General features: G+C 40.9%; 2 protein-coding genes across 2 annotated transcripts in view; one reads left to right on the forward strand and one right to left on the reverse strand.

The window, feature by feature from the left end:
- PES1 (pescadillo ribosomal biogenesis factor 1) overlaps positions 1–8986 on the reverse strand; it is an 89714-nt gene extending 80728 nt beyond the window's left edge. Inside the window, 2 exon segments of the mRNA XM_030220341.1 lie at positions 845–961; positions 8687–8986. Coding sequence (XP_030076201.1) covers positions 845–961; positions 8687–8802 — 233 coding nt within the window. The 5' untranslated portion in view covers positions 8803–8986.
- A 1165-nt stretch (positions 8987–10151) lies between these two features.
- Positions 10152–22157, forward strand: part of POLE (DNA polymerase epsilon, catalytic subunit) — a 141659-nt gene continuing 129653 nt past the window's right edge. The window contains exons 1-2 of the mRNA XM_030218300.1: positions 10152–10307; positions 12155–12290. Of these exons, the coding sequence (XP_030074160.1) occupies positions 10246–10307; positions 12155–12290 (198 nt within the window). The 5' untranslated portion in view covers positions 10152–10245. The remainder of the gene's footprint in view (positions 10308–12154; positions 12291–22157) is intronic.

Consider the following 22157-nt stretch of genomic DNA (forward strand, 5'->3'; position numbering starts at 1 on the left):
AATTTATTTCCAAATTAATGGTTATTAAAATGCTTCTCCCCCACCCCATGTGAACTTTTACGTGTTTCACTGTAACAACTAGGTTTTCTAGATAGTATCTCTTTATTGCACGATTGCTACCTCTCACGAAGAAGCACCTCTACCCAACATATGACATTTTGTAGTCTCCAGTGTCAGCTGGTGGCCATGCCTTTAAACAGCCATACCAAGCATATCCTCTGTAACTGGATTAGGACTAATAGTTTAGGTTTGCTTTGAAAGACGTAACACATCAATGCACCTTATTCCCGAGGTTCCACTGTAAGTTTGTATCTACCCTACATTGACTTCTACTGCCATTATATCTTGGTATATTAGCTCTTTTCCTTAATACACATTGTTATACTTCATAAGAACTGTTAAGGAAAGTCATTTTTAATGTAATTAAACACCAGTGTGTGCGATAAGAAAACCATTACAATATGATTGTATCATTTACTGGGGATACAGGTCTGAAGTGCAGGCTTCAGACGTCTTTCAAGTACTTAACTCCACTTGTGACATAGTTTCTCTGGAATGTTTTTTGTTATATAAGTGATTCAGGAGTTGTGCAGTTAAATCCTAGAGCCGGCCCTACTATTAAGGGACTGCATCTCCCGTAGGCTACTCTTGGTTAAACCCAGATCTCTGAGGGCAGCAGGAAAGCTCTGCAAAGTCTAGAGCTTATTACACACAGCACCAGCACTGGGTTCTATCAGATGACATCCACCCAATAGCGAGGACTTATATCCTGCTGTCCTTGGAGAACACACCTATCACAAGTAGCAACTTTGCTTTCTTTGATAACTTCATGCCTTGCACTTACCCATAGATGGCATATCGCAATGGTGCATTCACATCAATGCCCTTGGACGAATCTTTATTTTTGCGTCTTCTCTCAACGGCCTGGGCCAGCAGGTTTCCAAACGCTGAAAGGATTCCACTAGGAACAAGAAAGGAAATTAGAAACAAACATGTGACAGCAAAACCACTAAATATGGGGTTCACAACACAACTTATAAAACAAGGAGAGTAGAATGAGAGCACATTCCAATACATCCAGTTTCAGGGGAAATCATTACACAAGGGCCAGCTTACCAACATAGAAAGCTCTGCAGAGATTAACCCTATCGATGACAGGACTGGATGGTTGTCTAATCTGTACCCAAAAGGTCATTAGTTGTCAGACCTGTGAGTTCTTGTAACAAGTAGAGCACTGCCGAGCCCAGTACTCGGACCAGGTTCTGCTTGGCGGCCAGACAACACCGGGTTTCACCTGAGCTGACCGCCGTTCCCCAGAGCTTGAGCCCCTAGGTGCGGGCAGCCTGCAGGGCTTACGAGATGGAGCAGGAAGCGGGGTGATGAATGTGATGGCCAGACAGGCAGCAGGCAAGAGAGTGATCCAGGTACAGGCAGAGTCAGTAAGCAGGCAGCAGGTCAAGAGAGTAATCCAGGTACAGGCAGAGTCAGTAGGCAGGCAGCAGACACGAGAGTAATCCAGGTACAGGCAAGGTCAGTAGGCAGGCAGCAGACACGAGTAATCCAGGTACAGGCAGAGTTGATAGGCAGGCAGCAGACACGAGAGTAATCCAGGTACAGGCAGAGTTGGTAGGCAGGCAGCAGACACAAGAGTAATCCAGGTACAGGCAGAGTCAGTAACGAAGAACAAAGTAGAGGAGAAGCACACTACTGAGCAAGTAACACCTACCAAAGTAGAAGCCAGGAGTCTAGGGAGAGCTCAGCTGATAAAGTGCTGGCATCTGACATCAGCAGGGAGAAGGGGCACAGCCATAGGACAAGAGCAGGGGAAGGAGGAACCGGAAGACCAATAGGAGAGAAGCAAGGGAAGCCAGGCAGAGGAAGAGCAGACCCAGGTGGGTGGAAGCAAAGCAATCAAGGAGCCTGGAAGCCAGGAAGAGAGAGAGAGAGCAGAGCCAGGTGCATGGAAGCAAAGCAATCAAGGAGCCTGCCGGTTAAGTGTGTGTGTCGACGAAGCCCTGCGCAGCCCGAGGACGCCGCTTGCATTGAGGTATGGGACATGACATTAGTACAGAAGATGGAGTGGCTCTCCCTACAGATGGGTACAATAGTGTGAGATGCAATGAAATATTCCACCAGCCAAAAGGAGGGGACTGGATGAATCATCACTCTATCCTCTGACATTACTAGGAATGGCTTTTGACAAGAGAGGGCCTGTAACTTAGATTGCTGAACAGATCACTATGAGGAACATTGAGTGACATCCTTAGGGATGCCTCCTGCAGATGCTCAAAGGTCAACTTCACCAACGCCAAGGTTTAGATCCCATAGAGACACCACTGGTTGTCAAGGAGAGGGGGTTCTCAGATGCTTCATACCCTTCACATTCATCCATTGTCTGGGTGAGCTACGAAGGGATAACCCTACACCAGCTCTCTGCGCTTGTAGAGAGCTCAGGGCCAAATCCTTGTTCAGCCCATCCTAGAGAAATCTAAAATATCTAACAGTGAAAACTGCAGTGGACTAACGCGATAGTCACGGTACCACACCTCAAATATCCTCCACACTCCGATATATGCTAACAGTTGTGTTACCCAACCAGATCCTCTCTTCTCGAATCTCACCCTCTCAAGAGTCAGGCTGTAAGACAGATACGACTGTGCCAGGTCCTGCTCTTCTTTTGTGCACAGAAGTACTTTACCCCGATATTGTACTGCTTGCTTAAGTTTTTGCAGCCCAAATACATGGCCCAGCATGTTTTTAGAATTAAAACCAAATTCTAGATCATTTTTCAACCTTTGCTAGATCTCCCTCTCTTGTATTATCCATACCTTCTGAGATACTACCCCATTGCTGATTTTGGTATCATCTGCAAAAAGGAAAAGTTTTTCCAACAGCGCTTCTGCAATATTACTTACAGAAATGTTGAAACAAATTAGACCAAGGACCAACAACCCCTGTGCTCCTTGGACTCCATTCACCAATACCTTGGAGGAGTGGCCTAATGGTTAGTGCAGCGGACTTTGATCCTGGCAACCTGGGTTTGATTCCCACTGCAGCTCCTTGTGACCTCAGGCAAGTCACTTAACCCTCCATTGCCCCATGTACAAAGACTTAGACTATGAGCCCTCTACGGACAGAGAAAGTACCTGCATATGTGTACATCTAGTAGCGTAATAGAAATGATTAGTAGTACCCTTTGTTGTTTCCCTTCCCATTCCCCCAGAAATTTGCACTGCCATTAAATTCTTAAGGCTACTCTAATTATTATTTTTTTTTTTTACAAGAGGGGGAGACTAACTTATTTTTAATCTTTTGTTTGTTTACAAAGCTTATACACCACATCTCCAACACAAGTGATCAAAGTAGTGAAGAATTACAACAGATAAAGTACAAAGCAACAATATTGTTTTAATGTGTCACGAAACGCCTAGCACCCACCTGGGGTTAACCCTGCAGTCACCTGGAGAGTCTGTCCTCAGTACTGCTCAGGCCTGCCTGCACCTGTGCTCTACACTAGCACCCTCCTCCCACCGACTGGGTCCTGCTTGCCTCTGGGCGAGTCTCTCACTCTCAAGTTATTCCCCGGTGAGTTCTAGGACACTGGGGTCACACTCTCAGGGGTCCCACAGTTCCTAGAAAGCACTCAGACCCAAAATATAAACCTCCAGGATTCTTAGTCCAAGACATCAGAGCTAATAAACTAATGGGTTTATTATCACAGAAATAGAACCGTGAACAATATAAAGCAGATGGAAAAACAACAAGCAATAACAGGTAACTGAATAAGGATCAATATTAAAACTATCTAAACGCTTTGTCACTACCTGGGTAGTTTCAGAAAAATAACTGCTCACAGTTCTTGAACAGGGCCTCAGAGCAGAGATGTGCACCTTCTGCACTCCATATCTGTAACTAGGGAAAATCCAGTACCTCCTGCCTGGATTTTGAACTCCAGGGCCAATCAGAGCCCAGAGCACCAACTTTGAAAGTATCTGTCCAATGGCACAGCAGGTTGCCTTTCTACAGGGTTATACTAAAAAGACAACAGCTTTCAAACACAGAACAAACACCACCTGCTGGCCAAACAAGTGCAATACACTGCATGAAAATATTACAATTCACAGGTTTGAAAACCCCATTTCACCACATAATCATTTACTGATTTGTTGATTATGTTAAGTCAAGTCAAACAACACTGAAAACATTATCAAAACATTAAAATAACAAACAAGGACAACCTTGATGATAACATCAACCTTGTAGTCAGTCATACCAGCCGTGGGCACAGAAAGGCCTAGAACGTTTCCCTGAAGGCTAATAAATGCACCTCCTAACATACCCAGAAGAAGGATATTCCATAATGGTGGAACTACTACTGAAAAAGCCATGGCTACTTCTAATAGACAGCCTGGCTTGAGCACAATTCTCTTGCTGAAAACAGACCATCACAAAGTATCTGTAAAAAATGAAGGCCTCTATGATTTCAGTCAAAAGCTTAACATAGTAAATGACAGCAGATAAAGACCAGCATAACCCAGAGCTGTACCTGCACTCAGATAGTGGGGAGCCAGGGTGACCTACTAAATATGACACATCACAGATCCTTGTAACTCTATGCACTGCCATAGTTTGTAAAGAGTGCATGTGTCTTAAAACAGTACCTGGAAGGCCATCCTATTACAGTGTAGTGTCTACATATGGGTTACTTATGGAGCACCATAAGTAAAGTAACCCATTATGTAGACACCATGATTATTAATTCACTTTGTTTACTATCTTTTATATTTTAGCGCGGCAGCAGTGAGGCATTAGTGTATATTGATGGCTAAGCTCCTGAGGAAGCCTAAAAAGGCGAAACGGGTGGCTCCATAGAGCCTATAAGTGGCCATTTCATTAAGCCTCAAGCTGTGAAAGTTTTGCTACTTATTACCTTGACTTTATAGAGTTATAAGTTTGGCTATTACAGACAATAAATTTGGAGGTAGGAGGTTTTCTTGACCAATGATGGTGGGGCTATTCTAAGACTTACCATATTCCCTCAAGAATTATTAGGATGTTTGGGTATATGCGACCACTGAGGTCTTTCCTCCTATATTTTTTCCTTAATTAATGGTTTGTACTTATAGGTACATTTAACATAACTGTGAGCAGTGGAGGATTCATATTTGTGGTTGTTAGTTTTGCATATGCCATATAACAGGACTGAACCTCACTTGTAATATATATTGGCTATGATCTTAATCTATCAAGGTTATTGTTACTGCTCAACTTAATATTTGCACTCTGCCAAAACCAGCTTCCTTCCAGAGTTCATAGTGAGGCATATTTTCAAAGCACTTAGCCTTCCAAAGTTCCATAGGTTTCTGTGGAACTTTGGAAGGCTAAGTGCTTTGAAAATATGCCTCAGTGTATAATATGTAGAGGCAACATACCAAAGTATATTTGGACGTTATTTTTAATCACGCTGTGGTACTCAATACGGTTCTGTCACACTGTCTTGGTCTCCAATTGTATTTCTTGAAGATCTTCTCTGTACGCTAAACAGAATAATCGCTTGGTACTGACACTTCTATTATCAATGCTATTCTTGTGTTTTTATAGTGTCCTTGCGTCAAACATTTTATTGGAGCTAATGGGAATGTCCTAGGTAATCACATTCTTCATTCTTTACAATTCTGTCTGGTCATGATCCCCCATTTTTTTCAGGTACAGTGGAATATAAGTAAATGCTAAATAAAAATGAGACATGGAACCTTAATATGCCTTTCTGGATATAGAACTTCTGACATCTGCCAGGGTCACTTTACTCCTACTACCCCTCTCCTCAAGTCGCTTCACTGGCTCCCTATCCGTTTTCGCATCCTGTTCAAACTTCTTCTACTAACCTATAAATGTACTCACTCTGCTGCTCCCCAGTATCTCTCCACACTCGTCCTTCCCTACACCCCTTCCCGTGCACTCCACTCCATGGATAAATCCTTCTTATCTGTTCCCTTCTCCACTACTGCCAACTCCAGACTACGCCTGGAATAAACTTCCTGAGCCCCTACGTCTTGCCCCATCCTTGGCCACCTTTATATCTAGACTGAAAGCCCACCTCTTTAACATTGCTTTTGACTCGTAACCACTTGTAACCACTCGCCTCCACCTACCCTCCTCTCCTCTTTCCTGTACACATTAATTGATTTGATTTGCTTACTTTATTTATTTTTTGTCTATTAGATTGTAAGCTCTTTGAGCAGGGACTGTCTTTCTTCTATGTTTGTGCAGCGCTGCGTATGCCTTGTAGCGCTATAGAAATGCTAAATAGTAGTAGTAGTAGTAGACATCCGCATGTCACAGCCAGCAACAGGATGTGTAACCATTTCCAATCTGTCCTGCAGCAACTGCATTTGTCTGTTTTATCACGTTTTTCTGTGTTGCCTGTGAATATCTTGGCTGTTGTCCACTTTCTTCTGCCGCAATTATTTCTCTCTCATCTTCAGACTTACAGTCATTTAGCCTTACCTGTGCCAGTGCCAGGTTTTCATCTACTTGATCTGAGTGGGAAGTGAGAGGTTCAGGTTTCTGCACAAATCCTATTTGCAATGGCATATCTGTACCAAAAACACACTCTGACTTTTCATAAAGCACAAATAAAATGGGGTCTACTGGCATGGACTGAAATGCAGAAGGTACTAGGACGATGATTCCCATCTTTCTCCACTGCAGCAGGCAAAAGGAGTCCCACAGCAGGTGACATCATCCTGGAACTGTCGCCATGTAGAGGTTCTTATCTAGATCAGAAAGCAGTTTTTAAACTGCCCCCCTGTGAGCTTGTCTGTCCTCCCCAACCATTCCTGTGCTTCAGATTAAACATCATCAGGCAGAAGCTGGCTGTATATCACCTGATTTTAGACTTTGCTCTTTGGACTGCAGCCTCAGCAGTCCTGTGTATCATATGGTAAATGATACACAGGAGTTCTGCTTAGTGAGAAAAGTTTTCTTGCCAATCTATTGCAAGAATCAGTATGGCAGGCCCCACAGTTTACTTAAATTCTTATGAGTGGAAAACTAAGGGAAGCTTTTTAAACCCCTTCCCCCCCCACAAATATCTTCTCAGGAATGAAGCACAAACAAGGGCCCTAATAGTTAATGATTCTGATTTTAATAGTTTTCAACTATATCTTTGACCGACCGTTCACTTGTCTATTAGATTGTAAGCTCTTTGAGCAGGGACTGTCTCTCTTTGTTAAATTGTACAGCGCTGCGTAACCCTAGTAGCGCTCTAGAAACGTTAAGTAGTAGTAGTATTTACTAGCACTGCTGTTTTATGGTTTGGGAACCTTTCAGAAGGTTAAGACAAGAGAAAATAACTGATACTATCAACAGAAATGTTTGATAGAAGTCCATTAAATGCAGTGTTACCATTACATTATACTAGATAAAACACATAATTAAAGATTTGGAGGGGCCAATGCGAGTTGATAAAAATTTCATATTCCCCTTTATAGAGACAGGGCATTCTGAGGTGGTGATGAATGTGTCATTTCAGTGGGAGAAATGGCTGTGGGTTTCCAAGGGGAAGGGGCAGCGATTTGCAGTGACTTAAAAGTATCTGTACAGAAGTTCAGTAGAGGTACAGACTATGATTTCAGGATGCATAAGTGGAAGGAAAGTGGGAAGTGGCCTGATGACTCAAGAGACCAGGCCAACAAGACTATTGTTCACAAAGGTTTATTGTGGACTGGACACAGATCTGTTTCGGCCACAGGCATTGTTATATGCGTGAATAAGTAGCACTCCAGAAGGGAGTTGAGTGATGACACTGATAGTCTTGAGAAAGACTTTTTGTAAAATGTCAGCAAGGCAGCTGAAAAATATCTGCTTAAAATAAAAAACTTATTGTAAAGACAGAAAAAAAGGATGCATAATGCAGAAAACAAATATGAAAAGGCTTTGCTGACATCTTATAGACTAATCAATTTATTGAGGCATGTACTTTTCAAGGCAACAGCCTACTTCATCAAGCGAGTTGACAGGGCAGGTAAATTATACAGGAAGATGGAGTGCATGGGGGAGGGGATACAAAGTACAGAGAAAATATTGAGGCTGCAGAAGGTGTGACAACTAAGCTAAGAGTTTATATTGTTGGGCAGACTGGATGGACCATGCAGATCTTTATCTGCAGTCATCTACTACATTATGTTAATGAGAGAACAATCTGAACCTGGTCAGGAAGCCATTCCTTACTGTAAACCAGATGTACTGAAGGTCATAGGAGCCAACTTTTTAAAATTATTGGAGGTGCTAAGCCCAGTGGAAATAACCCCTCCCTGGACACATACAAGGAATTTTCTCAATATTGGGGGTGCTCAAGCACCCCCAGAGTCTGTTCCTAAGCTGAAGGTGCCTACAATAATTATAACATATAAAATAGGGAAAACAGGTTAGCAAAAGACGTGGTAAATAGCACATAAGGTCCAACATTTCCGAATGAGTGGAAGCACCAAACACAATACAAATCGCCTCCCTCCATGGACACACCTGAAGGAGCTTGTTCATTATTGGAGGTGCCAACATTTCAACAATGAGGGTGCCAAACCCAATGCAAATATCCCTTCCCTGGGCACCCCCCTGCCCCCACGCCTGGCTTCTCTGGGGCATTGAGATTGCGGAAGTAGGGTTCATGCGGTCCATCCCTTACCTGGTAACAGATTTGGTCAAGATCGGGTAGACTTTGAGCAGCAGTAGGTACTGGCGGAGGAGCTGTGCGGGGAGGCTGGCAGGCCTCTTCTGCACCGGTTTGGACACCACCTGCATGGTCCACTTGCTCGGCTACCAGCGCTGGAAGGGGGGGGGGAAGGACCAGTTGTGTAACAGGCGCTCTGATCTCCACCCCGGGATGAACCGAGGGGCCCGTGGTGGTGGACAAGTCAAGCGGATGGAGATCGCGACCTGGACGGAGGAAGAACAGCTGGAAGGAGGGACCTCCGACACCCCTCCCCCTCCCAGGTTGCTCCGCCTCCTTCCTGGGTGCAGAACTCAAAGCCTGTTACCATGGCGACACCTGCTAAGGGATTCACGCCAAACTTCTCATCCTCAGAGGGACCGACAAGGAAAAGCAGAGCTAGAAGTTAACTCCCAAAAGCTAATCAAGAATTGTTATATGAATGGTTCCCAAACCTGATCCTGGAGCCACCCCAGTCAGGTTTTTAGGAAATGAATATTGCGATAGATTTGCATGCGATGAAGGCAGTGCATGCAAATCTCTCTCATGACAGTCATTGTTGTTGTGGATATCCTGAAAACCTGACTGGCTGGAGCGTCTCCAAGAACAGGTTTGGGAACCACTGCACCTTATATTATTATTATTATTATTAGCATTTGTATAGCGCTACCAGACGCACACAGCGCTGAACACCTGATACAAAGAGACAGTGTATACTATTTTTTTAAAATTTGCAATCGTTAGCATCTATTTCTCTACAGACATTAATAGCTTTTCACGCCGAAAAGCTCCTCAAGGTCTTATTTCCGATCCCTATCAGCAACGTGGGCGGTCCCCTTTCAGATGGGGGAGGAGCAAATTGTGACACCTCTGGCGTACAGAGCCGCTTATTATCCCCATCATTTCATTGGACAGCCTGGAGGCGTGTAGTGGGGGCGGGGCGGGTGCTTGGCACAAGGATCCGTTCTATTATTTCCTCAAAAAGAAAATAAGATGATCCTTTTTTTTTTTTTATTGGACTAAATAATGTTTTGATTAGCTTTTCGACGGGAACCCTTCTTCAGGTCAGAAATAAGCGTTGATAAATAACAGTATATATAAGTGAAATGATGTTTCACTTCTATTATTTATCAACACTTGCTTATTTCTGATTTGAGGAATAAGGGTTACCTTGGAAAGCTAATCAAAAATGTGTTTAGTCCAATAGAAAAGGTTTCGGGTTTTTTTCCTGTTTATTATTTTTAAATATTATTTGTATTGTGTTTGGTGCTTTTAAATTAAAAGTGGACTAACACCACATCACTCTTAATTATTTCCTCGAGAGCTCGTAGTTGTGGGCGTGGTAAATGCTGGCGCGTCGCTGACTGGGCGGGGTAAAGTTTTGTTTGGGAGGCCGCGTAGAGGTTGTTGTCGCGGGAACTGACTCCCTGCGCGCGCGAAATTTCTTTTTAGTGCCGAGAGAGTCCAGGACTCCAGGGGTGAAGTGCACGAGAGGGCGCGAGGGCACCGGAGCCGGATACGGAAAGACGTGGGGAATGGTGCTGCAGAACAGCGGGCGGCTGCGGCCAGACACCCGCGGGGAGGGCGCGAATCAGCAGTGAGTAGTACCCTTGGCTGTGAGGAAGTGTCCGCAGGCCTCGGAAGACTTCGGTGCCTGCTGAGCTGGTCTGGTGACAGCAACCCAGAATGGGGGAAACTGTGGCTTACCCTTATCATAGGAGCCAACTTTTCAAACCCAGTGGAAATAACCCCTCCCTGGACACAGACAAGGAATGTTCTCAATATTGGGGGTGCTCAAGCACCCACAGAGCCGGGTCCTATGAGCCCCTTTCTTCTCATGGTCTTCCAGACCAGGATATAACAGTTATTTAAAAATTAATAAATACAGTAATTATACAATGTAATTTTACAGTCTGAAAAGACAATTATGCACAAAACTAAAGAATGTACTTATTGACAGTAATGGATCTATAACCTAAAAACGATCTACGAACTAATGAACTTCTGCAAACTGCTGAAGACCCATCTCTTTAACAAGGCATACCACAAAGATCAACCAATGTGAACACACACAATTCTTCCACATATATTCAGCATGAAAGTAGTGATGAATTAAATCATATTTATTTATGTATTGCATTTCTATCCCACATTTTCCCACCTTTTTGCAGGCTCAATGTGGCTTACAATACATCTTGAAAAATAGAAGACATTAGAAAATAGACATTTAGTATTACAGAGGAATCTTGGGCAATATGATCATGAAAAAGCAAGATAATAGCATAACAAGCAGACATTATAAGACAGTTTTGAATATATGTGGAAGAATTGTGTGTGTTCGCATTGGTTGATCTTTGTGGTATGCCTTGTTAAAGAGATGGGTCTTCAGCAGTTTGCGGAAGTTCATTAGTTTGTAGATCGTTTTTAGGTTATAGATCCATTACTGTCAATAAGTACATTCTTTAGTTTTGTGCATAATTGTCTTTTCAGACTGTAAAATTACATTGTATAATTACTGTATTTGTTAATTTTTAAATAACTTATATCCTGCTGTATTATGTAATTCTCTTGTAACTTTGTTAGCCACATTGAGCCCGCACAAGCTGGGAAAACGTGGGATACAAGTGTACCAAATAAATAGAAGATGCATAGGAGCCAGCTCTGTAGGTGCCAGTGGGGATCTGAGCACTCCAAATATTAAGTTCCTTTATTGTATTTGGCACCTCAATTAGTTTGAAATGTTGGCCGAGCCCTAGGTGGAGTTTCATAAGGAAAGGGAAGGACTGTGCTACTTTGGTTTTTTGACACTTTTCTTAATTGCTAACATTTATTTAAATAGAAACAGCATTTATTTGTAGTCAGCATTATGTAGATAATCTAAGCGGAGAACAATTTACATACATAATGAAAATCAATAAAAACAAGCAACATTAAAACAATAACACAATATGTGAAAACCACATATGGTTGAAATTGGATAGGAGTTTGCCTGTCTTTCACTTATACCATGGAGAGGAGTGGGCATGCCAAGTAATAAATGGAAAATGGAATTAACATTGACAAATATGTCAAAGCTGATCTCAGAGCTATGGTTTTGCCAGTGGCACATTAAAGTTCAACCTTTGTTGAAGGGAATGCTCCTTTCTGACTCGCATGCAACTTTCTTAAATTATTTCCCTTATTTTCTAGCTCCTGTTGCTGTTATTTTATCTGTCTGTGTTTCACCTTTGTTTGCATCTTATGATGTCTGTTTGAAAGTTTCATTGCATATTATGTTGACAATTTAAGTATCATACTATGCCATACTGTGTATTATTATTTGACTATTTTTATTGCTGTAATTATGTTCAACTTATTCTTGGCGTACATACACTGCATAGGGTGAAGGTGGTAAATAAATCCTAATAAATAATAATAATGTTTCAAACCCTCTGTGCTTTCTAGGGACGATGGATCCTCAACTTCTGCTGCCAAGCGCTTGGAGCGCAGTCAGTGGACAGACAAAATGGATGCGGTGTTTGGTTTTGAGCGGATGAAGGAACCCGGAGAGAAGACTGGCTGGCTGATCAATATGCACCCGGTGAGCAGCGATGCCTCCCTTAGTGTGGGAACATCTGACTTTAGGAAGAGAGTCTGTATAGAACTTTCTCATTCATCACCACTTGGATACACAGAGGGATTTATTGTGATATTTGGAATTAGTTGATGGGTTTGGAAATCGGACGCCCAATAATTCATTGGCTCAAGGGATTTGGCCTTTTAGGCCTATATACTTGAGAGGCATGGTGTGCCCAAACAGCGAAATGCTCACTTGACCAGGGAACAGCCAGTTTCAAGGAGAGAAGTTCAGAAGATGTCTCCCGTAGAGATCTGTAAGATAGTTGCCTTAGAGGTTTAATGTCCTCCCCAGGGAAGATGCTGCTTTCAGAATGGGTTGTTTGCAATGTGTATTGCACAATCCTGCCCATTAATGGGACTGCATAGTCCTGAAAAAAGCATGAAAAAATGCAGTTTGCTAACAAGATGGCTAATCCAGACTAAAGGGGGGGGGGGGGGGGCTATAACAAATCTCAAAATCTAAATAAATGAGACCTCGTATCTCAGATAGCATTGGCCTGACCAAACATGTCAGTCTTTCCCAAAGGGAAAAAGCTAAGTACTTTCTTTATTCTATATAATAAAACGCACCTCCAACATTCTGAAGCTGACTGCATGGCTGAGGCATTCCTGCTCTCTGTAGCCATCTCCTGAATTGACATCACGTACTTCCGGGTTCGTCACAAGCAGAAGTGACCAACCACACGAGGTTTCTCGGCTTCAGAATGTTGGAGGTGCATTCTATTAAATAGGATTGGTCAGTTCCTTGAAGCTCAGCGTCCTGCACAGTAACGCTCAGACACCAGAGAGAGAGGGGGGGGGGGGGGCTGACACCAGACAGAGGAAGGGAGGGGGGCATCTCTGTCACACACACTCTTTCTCTCACTCTCACACACTGTCTCGCACTGTGTATCACATTCACTCTCCGTGTCACACAGTCACTCACACACACTCTTGGTCTCATACACTCAGTCTCACAGAGAGTCTGTGTCTCATACATTCTCTCTCGCACACACTGTATCTGTGTGAAACACACTCTCTCTGTCTCACACTGTGTCTCACATACGCACTTGAACACACTCATTCTCACACACACACTCTCTCTCTCACCGACACACTCGCACCCAGACTCACTCTATCTCTCTCACACACAGTCACTCTCACATACACTCTCCAAGGAAAACCTTGCTAGCGCACGTTTCATTTGTGTCAGAAACGGGCCTTTTTTACTAGTCTTTGTATATTTATAGAAAAGTCCTTAAATTTTGAACTCCAATTATTGGTATGGAAATGATAAATTTAGCACCCAGTATGGAGTTTTTATGGCCTGTGATGTGTACCCCTGTGGAAACTAGATATGACCCTTGTTGGCGAAGTTTTATATCCAGGGCTGTACTGTGGTCTTTTCTCCATATTTTTGTAATCAAGTTCCCTGGTTCTGGTATTTACGTTATCTGAATGCTGTGCAGTGGATTATGTTTGCATTCAGTTCCTATAAAATTACCCTCTATAGTGGTTGCAGCGGAGGGTCTGTCCAGAATACTGATGTTAAATCATTAGCAGTGGGGTAGTTGAGCATGTGGAGGATAATCCTATAATGGCGCATTCACTCTGGGCGTTGGTTATGGCACCTATTTTAAGCTTCCTATATAATAATTCTCACCTCCAACATTCTGAAACTGCCTGGGACCATGGCTTCCGCCGGAGGTGGTCTGCTTCATTCAGTAGATAACACTGACGTCACTGGCCTGGAAGCACTGAAGAGCGAGCAGGCTCAGCGAGTCTGCTGCCTTCCCTTCTCTTCGCTCTGAGCTGTGACTCTGGTCCCGCCCTTGCGGGAACAGGAAATGAGGGCGGGACCAGAGTCACAGCTCAGAGCGAACAGAAGGGAAGGCAGCAGACTCGCTGAACCTGCTCGCTCTTCAATGCTGCCACCAGGACCCCGGTAAGAGAGGGGGAGAGGGGGGGTTGACGATTTTGGAGGGGGGGCGACGTGCACGTTGGGGGATGGGGGGAGGGAGGGGGGACTGGAACTCGGAGGGAGGACAGAGTGAAGGACAGTGACAGAGGGAGGGAGGAAGCCATTGAAATCGGAGGGGAGGAAAGGGGGCCGTGGAACTTGGACGGGACACAGGGAGAGACACAAACAGCAGAGGTGATCCAAGGAATGAAGAAGAGTTCACCAAAATAAATTGTATTAAAGAGGGACCCGAGAGAGCACGTGACGTGATGAGCTGAGCAGACGTGCTTTGCCTCAGCTCCTGAGCCCTCACTCTATAAATCGTCAAAATACTGCAAATCGCAAGCAGAAAAAGGAAACCTGAGCTCTATATAGCATATGGACAAATACTTTAAACAATCCCCTGCTGGAATGGCGTTTTTTGTACTGGGAAGAAAGAAAAGGAAAAGAGTAAAACGCCAACAACAGAATCCAAGATGGCGGACGATCCGCTCTCGGCGAACCAAATATTCACAGCGGCGCAGCTCGAGCAGTTAACGCTTGCGGTGGCAAACGCTTGGCAACCCAAGTGGGACGCTCTGGATCAAAAGCTGGACTCTTATCAAACGAAGCTGGAAGGTTTGGGGACCCGAACGGAGGATTTGGAGACCAGGGTATCTGCCCGGGGAAGATGATTCCCAGGGCTATAGCACGGACCTGCGGGAGATTAAAAAACAGCTCCAGGAGCACATGGACAAATTAGAAGACCTTGAAAATCGCTCCCGCAGGAATAACGTGCGCATCGTGGGCCTTTCAGAAAAAGTACCTGAAAAAAATTTGGTTGACTGGCTCACGGAGTGGTTATCAAAGGAGCTGGCCTTGTCGGATGGCTTTGGGCCCCTGGTAATCGAGCGAGCGCACCGCGTGGGCCGTAACAGGGAAAATCAAGAAAGACCTAGAGTGGTGGTGGCGCGGCTCCTCAACTACAGGCATAAATTGGAAGTGCTGCAGGGGTTTAAGATCCGCAGAGGAGATTTGAAACATGAAGGCCGCCAAATTCTGATATTTCAAGACTACTCATCAGGTGTTCAGGAGCGGCGACGTAAATTTCATCCATTATGTACTGCATTGGTCCAGAAACAAATTCGTTTTGTTCTACAATACCCAGCGGCACTGAAAGTGCTGGTGCATGGACAATGGAAAGTATTTAAATCACTGGAAGATGCAAAAATCAAGCTCCAGGATCAAGGTATCCTGGAAGGAGACTGAGAACAATGATAAACTCTATGAGAGAGTAGGTTTCAAAATGTTTTCATTTTCTTTCTGTAGCAGTAATAGCTATAATAATGTTTTCAGCAGGCAGGAGTGGAGGGCTCTTGACACGTTAGGTGCTCCATTGCTGATTCCCGGTTTTGGTTGGGAATATGGCAAATGGGTTAGTTTTGAGGGGGGGGGGGAATGAGGGGGATTGGGGTAAAGGGCTTAAGGTTTCTAAGGGAATATCTGTTTGCTATGGGACTAGGGGGATGTATCGACAGTGCAGGGGGCAGTATCACGCAGGATTAAAAAGTAATCTGCTGGAGTTGTATCTGCAGAGGGTGGATTTGGGGCTGGAGGGCCCTGCAGCATCCCAGGAGTGTAGGGTCAATGGGAGCGGAAGGTTCCAGGGATGACCACTAGAATTGTGTCTTGGAATGTAGGTGGTATCAGCTCCCCAATCAAAAGATCCAAGATCCTTTCAGCACTTAAGAGACACAGAGCTGATATTGCATGTTTGCAGGAAACACGCCTCACAGATTTAGAACACTCTAAGCTGCAAAAATATTGGGTGGGGGAGGTATTTGCGGCGTCATCCCAGAGTCGTAAAGGAGGGGTGGCGGTGCTGTTTCGAAAGGGGCTCCCATACAAAGCAACTGTAATAGATAAAGGGGCCCAGGGGGACCACATATTGCTAAAAATATGGTTATCTGGTAGAGTCATTTTGCTATTGGTCCTTTATGGACCTAACAATCATAATCCGGCCTTCCTTACCAACTTAGCTGGGAAATGCCTACAGAGGAATAGTGGGGATTTGATTGTAGTGGGAGATTTTAATGCAGTCTTGGACCCGAGGCAGGATTGCTCTAGTACAAAAGATTCTCAGTACAGAGGTGTGCGGGCCAAAGAATTTCAGACATTTAATAGGACCCTCGACCTGGTAGACACGTGGAGGATACTCCATCCTGGAGAGAAAGATTACACGCACAGGTCGAGGGCCCATGGCACATTTGCCAGGATTGACTATATTCTGTGTGCTCGCTCCTTATTCCACCTAATAGCTGCGGTATCTATAGGCCCAGAGGAAGTAGCAGATCATGCTATGGTGTGGTTAGACCTTGTTAACTCTGTGGCAGCTGGGGGAGGTAGGGGGTGGAGATACCCAGTGGGCCTCCATCAAGATTTACAATTACGGGCACACGTACAGCAAAGTTGGGAACACTATATAGATGACAATCACTGGCATGCAGTTCATCAACCTGAGTTGTTCTGGATGGCCTCGAAGGCGGTCCTGCGGGGTGCCATTATAGCCTACTGTAGTATGAAAAATAGGAAGAAAGCGGCAGGCATCCTGAATTTGGAGCGCCAGTTGCAAAAAGCCAAAAGATTACATCTTCACCATCCCACACCGGTTAACTTAGAGAATCTAAAGGCTACCCAGGCAGCGTTAAATAGCTTATTACATGAAAAGGAGATGAAGTCCGCCCTGTTTTACAAATATAAGTTGCAGAGGTTTGGTAACCGGGCAGGAAGAATGTTAGGTAGGCTGATTAGAAATTCGGGAGCCCCAAGGACAGTGACTGCATTGAGGGATGCAAAAGGGAACATAATAACAGATAGTCGAAAGATCGGGCAGGCCTTCACAGAGTATTTTAAAACATTATATAAATCCAGAGTGTCTCCATCAGCACAAAAAATGCAGGAATACTTGACCCAGATTGGGCTCCCAAGACTAACAGGGGAGCAATTGGAGAACCTGAACAAACCGATAACAATGTTAGAATTGCAGGGTGTGATTAAAAAGTTAAAGCTTTGGTCTGCCCCGGGCCCAGATGGATTTTCAGGGGAGTACTATAAAATTCTGTCAGGGGAGGCCCTAGCATCCCTGCTGGAATATTATCAGGAGGTGGTGGGGAAAAAAGAATTTCCGAGGCATGCTAACTCAGCGCTCATAACCTTAATACCCAAGCCAGGGAAGCCTTTGGATAATGTTGAATCTTACCGACCAATTTCTTTTTTATTTTTTTATTTTATTATATTTATTTATTAAGGTTTTTGAACAATTACATATTGGCAACATCTTCATAACAGTCTTGTATCACATACAGAATGTTTAAACTTCAAAAACAGATAGCGGTGTATCCCCAATCCTCCCCTCCCCCCTGTCCCTTCCCACAAACCCCCCTCCCCCCTTGTTACCAGTGGAATATCATAATGTGAGGACTGTGTTATAGCAGTCATAGTCTTGGTATAATCAGTTTAGGTGCATCTAAGTCTATCCCATTTTGTGATCACCAGACTCGATATTGTTCCCACTGCACATTAAATTTTGTTACATGTCCCAATCGTATAGCTGTACCAAATACAGAAGAAACCTGTCTTCGCAAAAACAACAATAAACAAAAACAGCGAAGATGACACTAAATAACAATAAAGTGAAAAAATGGAAAGGAAGATGAAAACAGGAAAAAACATAAAAAATGTGACAAAGAAAAAAATCCAAAAATATACACTTAAAAATAAAAAAATAAAAAATGAAACACAAAATGTGTGTGTAAACAAAATTAAAAATCAGAAAAAGACGACACAAGAATGATGCAAAAAATAAAAAATTAATTAAAATAATATAATTTATTAAGGTGATATGACTCGACACAGCTGTGTTTCGGCCAAACCGGCCTGCATCAGGAGTCTAAATAAAACAAATTCAATTTAATTTGAAACATCTCAATTTTTGTCTCTTATACTATAGATTAATATACAATAGAAACAAAAAACAAACAACAAGGAAACAAATATATTACAGTAAATAGTCGCTATAACAAAGAAGATTCATGAATTAATTACATACTTATTAAGAACTGTAGAACAAATGAATATATATATTTCCAGAACTTAATTTTCATTTTATCTATCGATAAATCTCATGTTGTAGTATGAACTAATTATATCTATTGTAAAAGACAGAATTTCTGCAGGTGTTCAGACTTCAATTTATATATATATATAATATGATCCAAATTAATAATCATTATGAAATTAAATTATTGAAAGTGAACAATGTTATATATAATCTTAATATGCAATACATATTTAGAGAAAGAAAATTTTTTTATTTTTTACCTGTTACACCATGTGTATGTTCTCTGGCAATGTAAATTCTTGTAAGGAATTCAATAAAATGTCATTCAATAACACTCTACCTTTAAAAAGGCTGTGTGCGTAGTTTAATAACAATCTATATGGTAAAAGAGGAGAGAATATGTTAACTGTAAAAATAAATATTCTAATTCTTACTATAGTTCTATTTATTTCTTTTTGTAAATCATGTATTGTTTTAAACATATTTCTGTTTATTAGGAAATGCATATATTTGTAATAATGGCAGGGAAAAAAGATTTCTATGATATATATATCAAAAGTCTGGGAGACGGAGTGGTGTGTTTGCAGATAAAAGTCTTGTAAAGATCGTATGTATTGTCTTATAGCAGAGCAACAGTATGCTGTTTGTAATAATAACGGAACACGGTATTCCTGTAGCATATATAACGAGAGTCATAAAGATCAAATAATCTATCTACAGAAAAAAGTCTTATAAATATCATTTATATCATCTTGCAACTGGATATAGGTATTACGGGTCTATTAGCGGAACAATGAATTTGAATGATAAAGATTATTAAAGATTTTTCTTATGTTTGACTGCGTAATGTGTGTTTTTTTTAAAATTGTAAAGAAAGTAGGATCTCTAGAATAAAAATACAAATAGCTGCTACGATATATACTCTGAATATAATTTGGTGCCTTACCGTAATGAAGAATTCTGTTGTGAAAAGTGTAGCTATATCTTATGGAGCAGAGTTTCAAAGCTACTGGCGTTCACCGGCAATCAAATTAAATGACGTATGTATTTTCTTTTATAGGGATGAATCCACTACTGCAAACGTCACTGTTTACGTCATATCCGCATTATTTAAAATGGCTATTCCCGCCAAAAGTAAACTGTAGCCGATCCGTGTCACTTCCTATATCTTGACTTACTTAAATACAAAAATTTTTAATACCTCAATCAAATCATAAATGTAAATTCTTTCGTATAATCAAGATAGAACGAAAGTAATAAACCAGACTCAGTAAAGTATTATAAATTATTTATTAAATAAGTACTTGTGTTGTGCACTACCTTTTGGTTGTAAAATTAATAAATTAATAATTAAATAATTAAACAAATTGATTCTAATCATAATTGAACCATCAACTAGTGGTTATTAAAAATTGAACGTCGTTGAAATGTTTAAATGGTGATGTGTGGCTTTGGATAAAGAGAGAATAAACTGTCTCAGTAGGGTGAAATTAAGCTGTATTCCTTATACTTTAATATCTGTAGCGATTCTACATTTGTTGTTAACTACAATTCAGCACATTATATTATGTCAAGATTCAATGTAGTCTAAGCCGTGTAATTAACGATATATATTTTAACTGATGTATTGTTAGGATGATATAAATATATCGTTGTTTTTAAATCTAAAAACGTTAATTTGAATATAGATGAAAGATTACTGCTCATTGTGTTTAACATAAAGACTTTATGTGGTTTTTGGACGTTCTATCGAACTAGGATGTATGTAAAAAATGTTATATATTGTTTGACTAAAAAGACTTAAATATGTTAACGAAATCATATATTGATAATTTTAAAATCAATTGTAGAAATAAATAAAATTTAAAAATCTTTTATGTTGATCTTATAAAGACTTCAATAGTAATCGTTAAAAATTATGGCCATAAAGTACTAATAAAATATGGGTATTATAATCTTGTACTTGTGTTAATCAAATTTATTGATAAACAATATTAAAAATAATCTTTTATGTTCCTTTAAAAACTTCAATAAATTATAGTTTAAATATTATGACCAAGTAATACTAATAAAATATGAGGTATTGTAAACTTGTATTTGTGTAAATAAAATTTGAAAAGACGTTAATGAACAACATATTGCAGTCAAACATAAGAAAAATCTTTAATAATCTTTATCATTCAAATTCATTGTTCCGCTAATAGACCCGTAATACCTATATCCAGTTGCAAGATGATATAAATGATATTTATAAGACTTTTTTCTGTAGATAGATTATTTGATCTTTATGACTCTCGTTATATATGCTACAGGAATACCGTGTTCCGTTATTATTACAAACAGCATACTGTTGCTCTGCTATAAGACAATACATACGATCTTTACAAGACTTTTATCTGCAAACACACCACTCCGTCTCCCAGACTTTTGATATATATATCATAGAAATCTTTTTTCCCTGCCATTATTACAAATATATGCATTTCCTAATAAACAGAAATATGTTTAAAACAATACATGATTTACAAAAAGAAATAAATAGAACTATAGTAAGAATTAGAATATTTATTTTTACAGTTAACATATTCTCTCCTCTTTTACCATATAGATTGTTATTAAACTACGCACACAGCCTTTTTAAAGGTAGAGTGTTATTGAATGACATTTTATTGAATTCCTTACAAGAATTTACATTGCCAGAGAACATACACATGGTGTAACAGGTAAAAAATAAAAAAATTTTCTTTCTCTAAATATGTATTGCATATTAAGATTATATATAACATTGTTCACTTTCAATAATTTAATTTCATAATGATTATTAATTTGGATCATATTATATATATATATAAATTGAAGTCTGAACACCTGCAGAAATTCTGTCTTTTACAATAGATATAATTAGTTCATACTACAACATGAGATTTATCGATAGATAAAATGAAAATTAAGTTCTGGAAATATATATATTCATTTGTTCTACAGTTCTTAATAAGTATGTAATTAATTCATGAATCTTCTTTGTTATAGCGACTATTTACTGTAATATATTTGTTTCCTTGTTGTTTGTTTTTTGTTTCTATTGTATATTAATCTATAGTATAAGAGACAAAAATTGAGATGTTTCAAATTAAATTGAATTTGTTTTATTTAGACTCCTGATGCAGGCCGGTTTGGCCGAAACACAGCTGTGTCGAGTCATATCACCTTAATAAATTATATTATTTTAATTAATTTTTTATTTTTTGCATCATTCTTGTGTCGTCTTTTTCTGATTTTTAATTTTGTTTACACACACATTTTGTGTTTCATTTTTTATTTTTTTATTTTTAAGTGTATATTTTTGGATTTTTTTCTTTGTCACATTTTTTATGTTTTTTCCTGTTTTCATCTTCCTTTCCATTTTTTCACTTTATTGTTATTTAGTGTCATCTTCGCTGTTTTTGTTTATTCCAATCGTATAGCTGTCATTTTGGACATTTGGTAGAGGTAGTCCATCTTGTGTATCACCTTTATCACTGGTGGAGCCAGCTGGCTTTTCCACGCTGATGCCAGTGTGATTTTCCCGGCTACCAGCCAGACTGCTGTAAGCCTGTGAACAGACATCCGAACTCCTGGGGGTCTGATATGTAGCAGACAAATCTCCGGTTTAGTTGGATATCTTACCCCAGTCACTGTAGCAAATATGTCCAACAGTTCTGTCCAGTATGCTTGAATCTTAGGACAAGACCACCAGATGTGTAGCATATCCCCCACCATTGAACAGTTTCTCCAACACTGTGCAGACCCCT

Source organism: Microcaecilia unicolor, chromosome 11 (genome assembly GCF_901765095.1).
Source record: "Microcaecilia unicolor chromosome 11, aMicUni1.1, whole genome shotgun sequence".
Taxonomy (NCBI): Eukaryota; Metazoa; Chordata; class Amphibia; order Gymnophiona; family Siphonopidae; genus Microcaecilia; species Microcaecilia unicolor.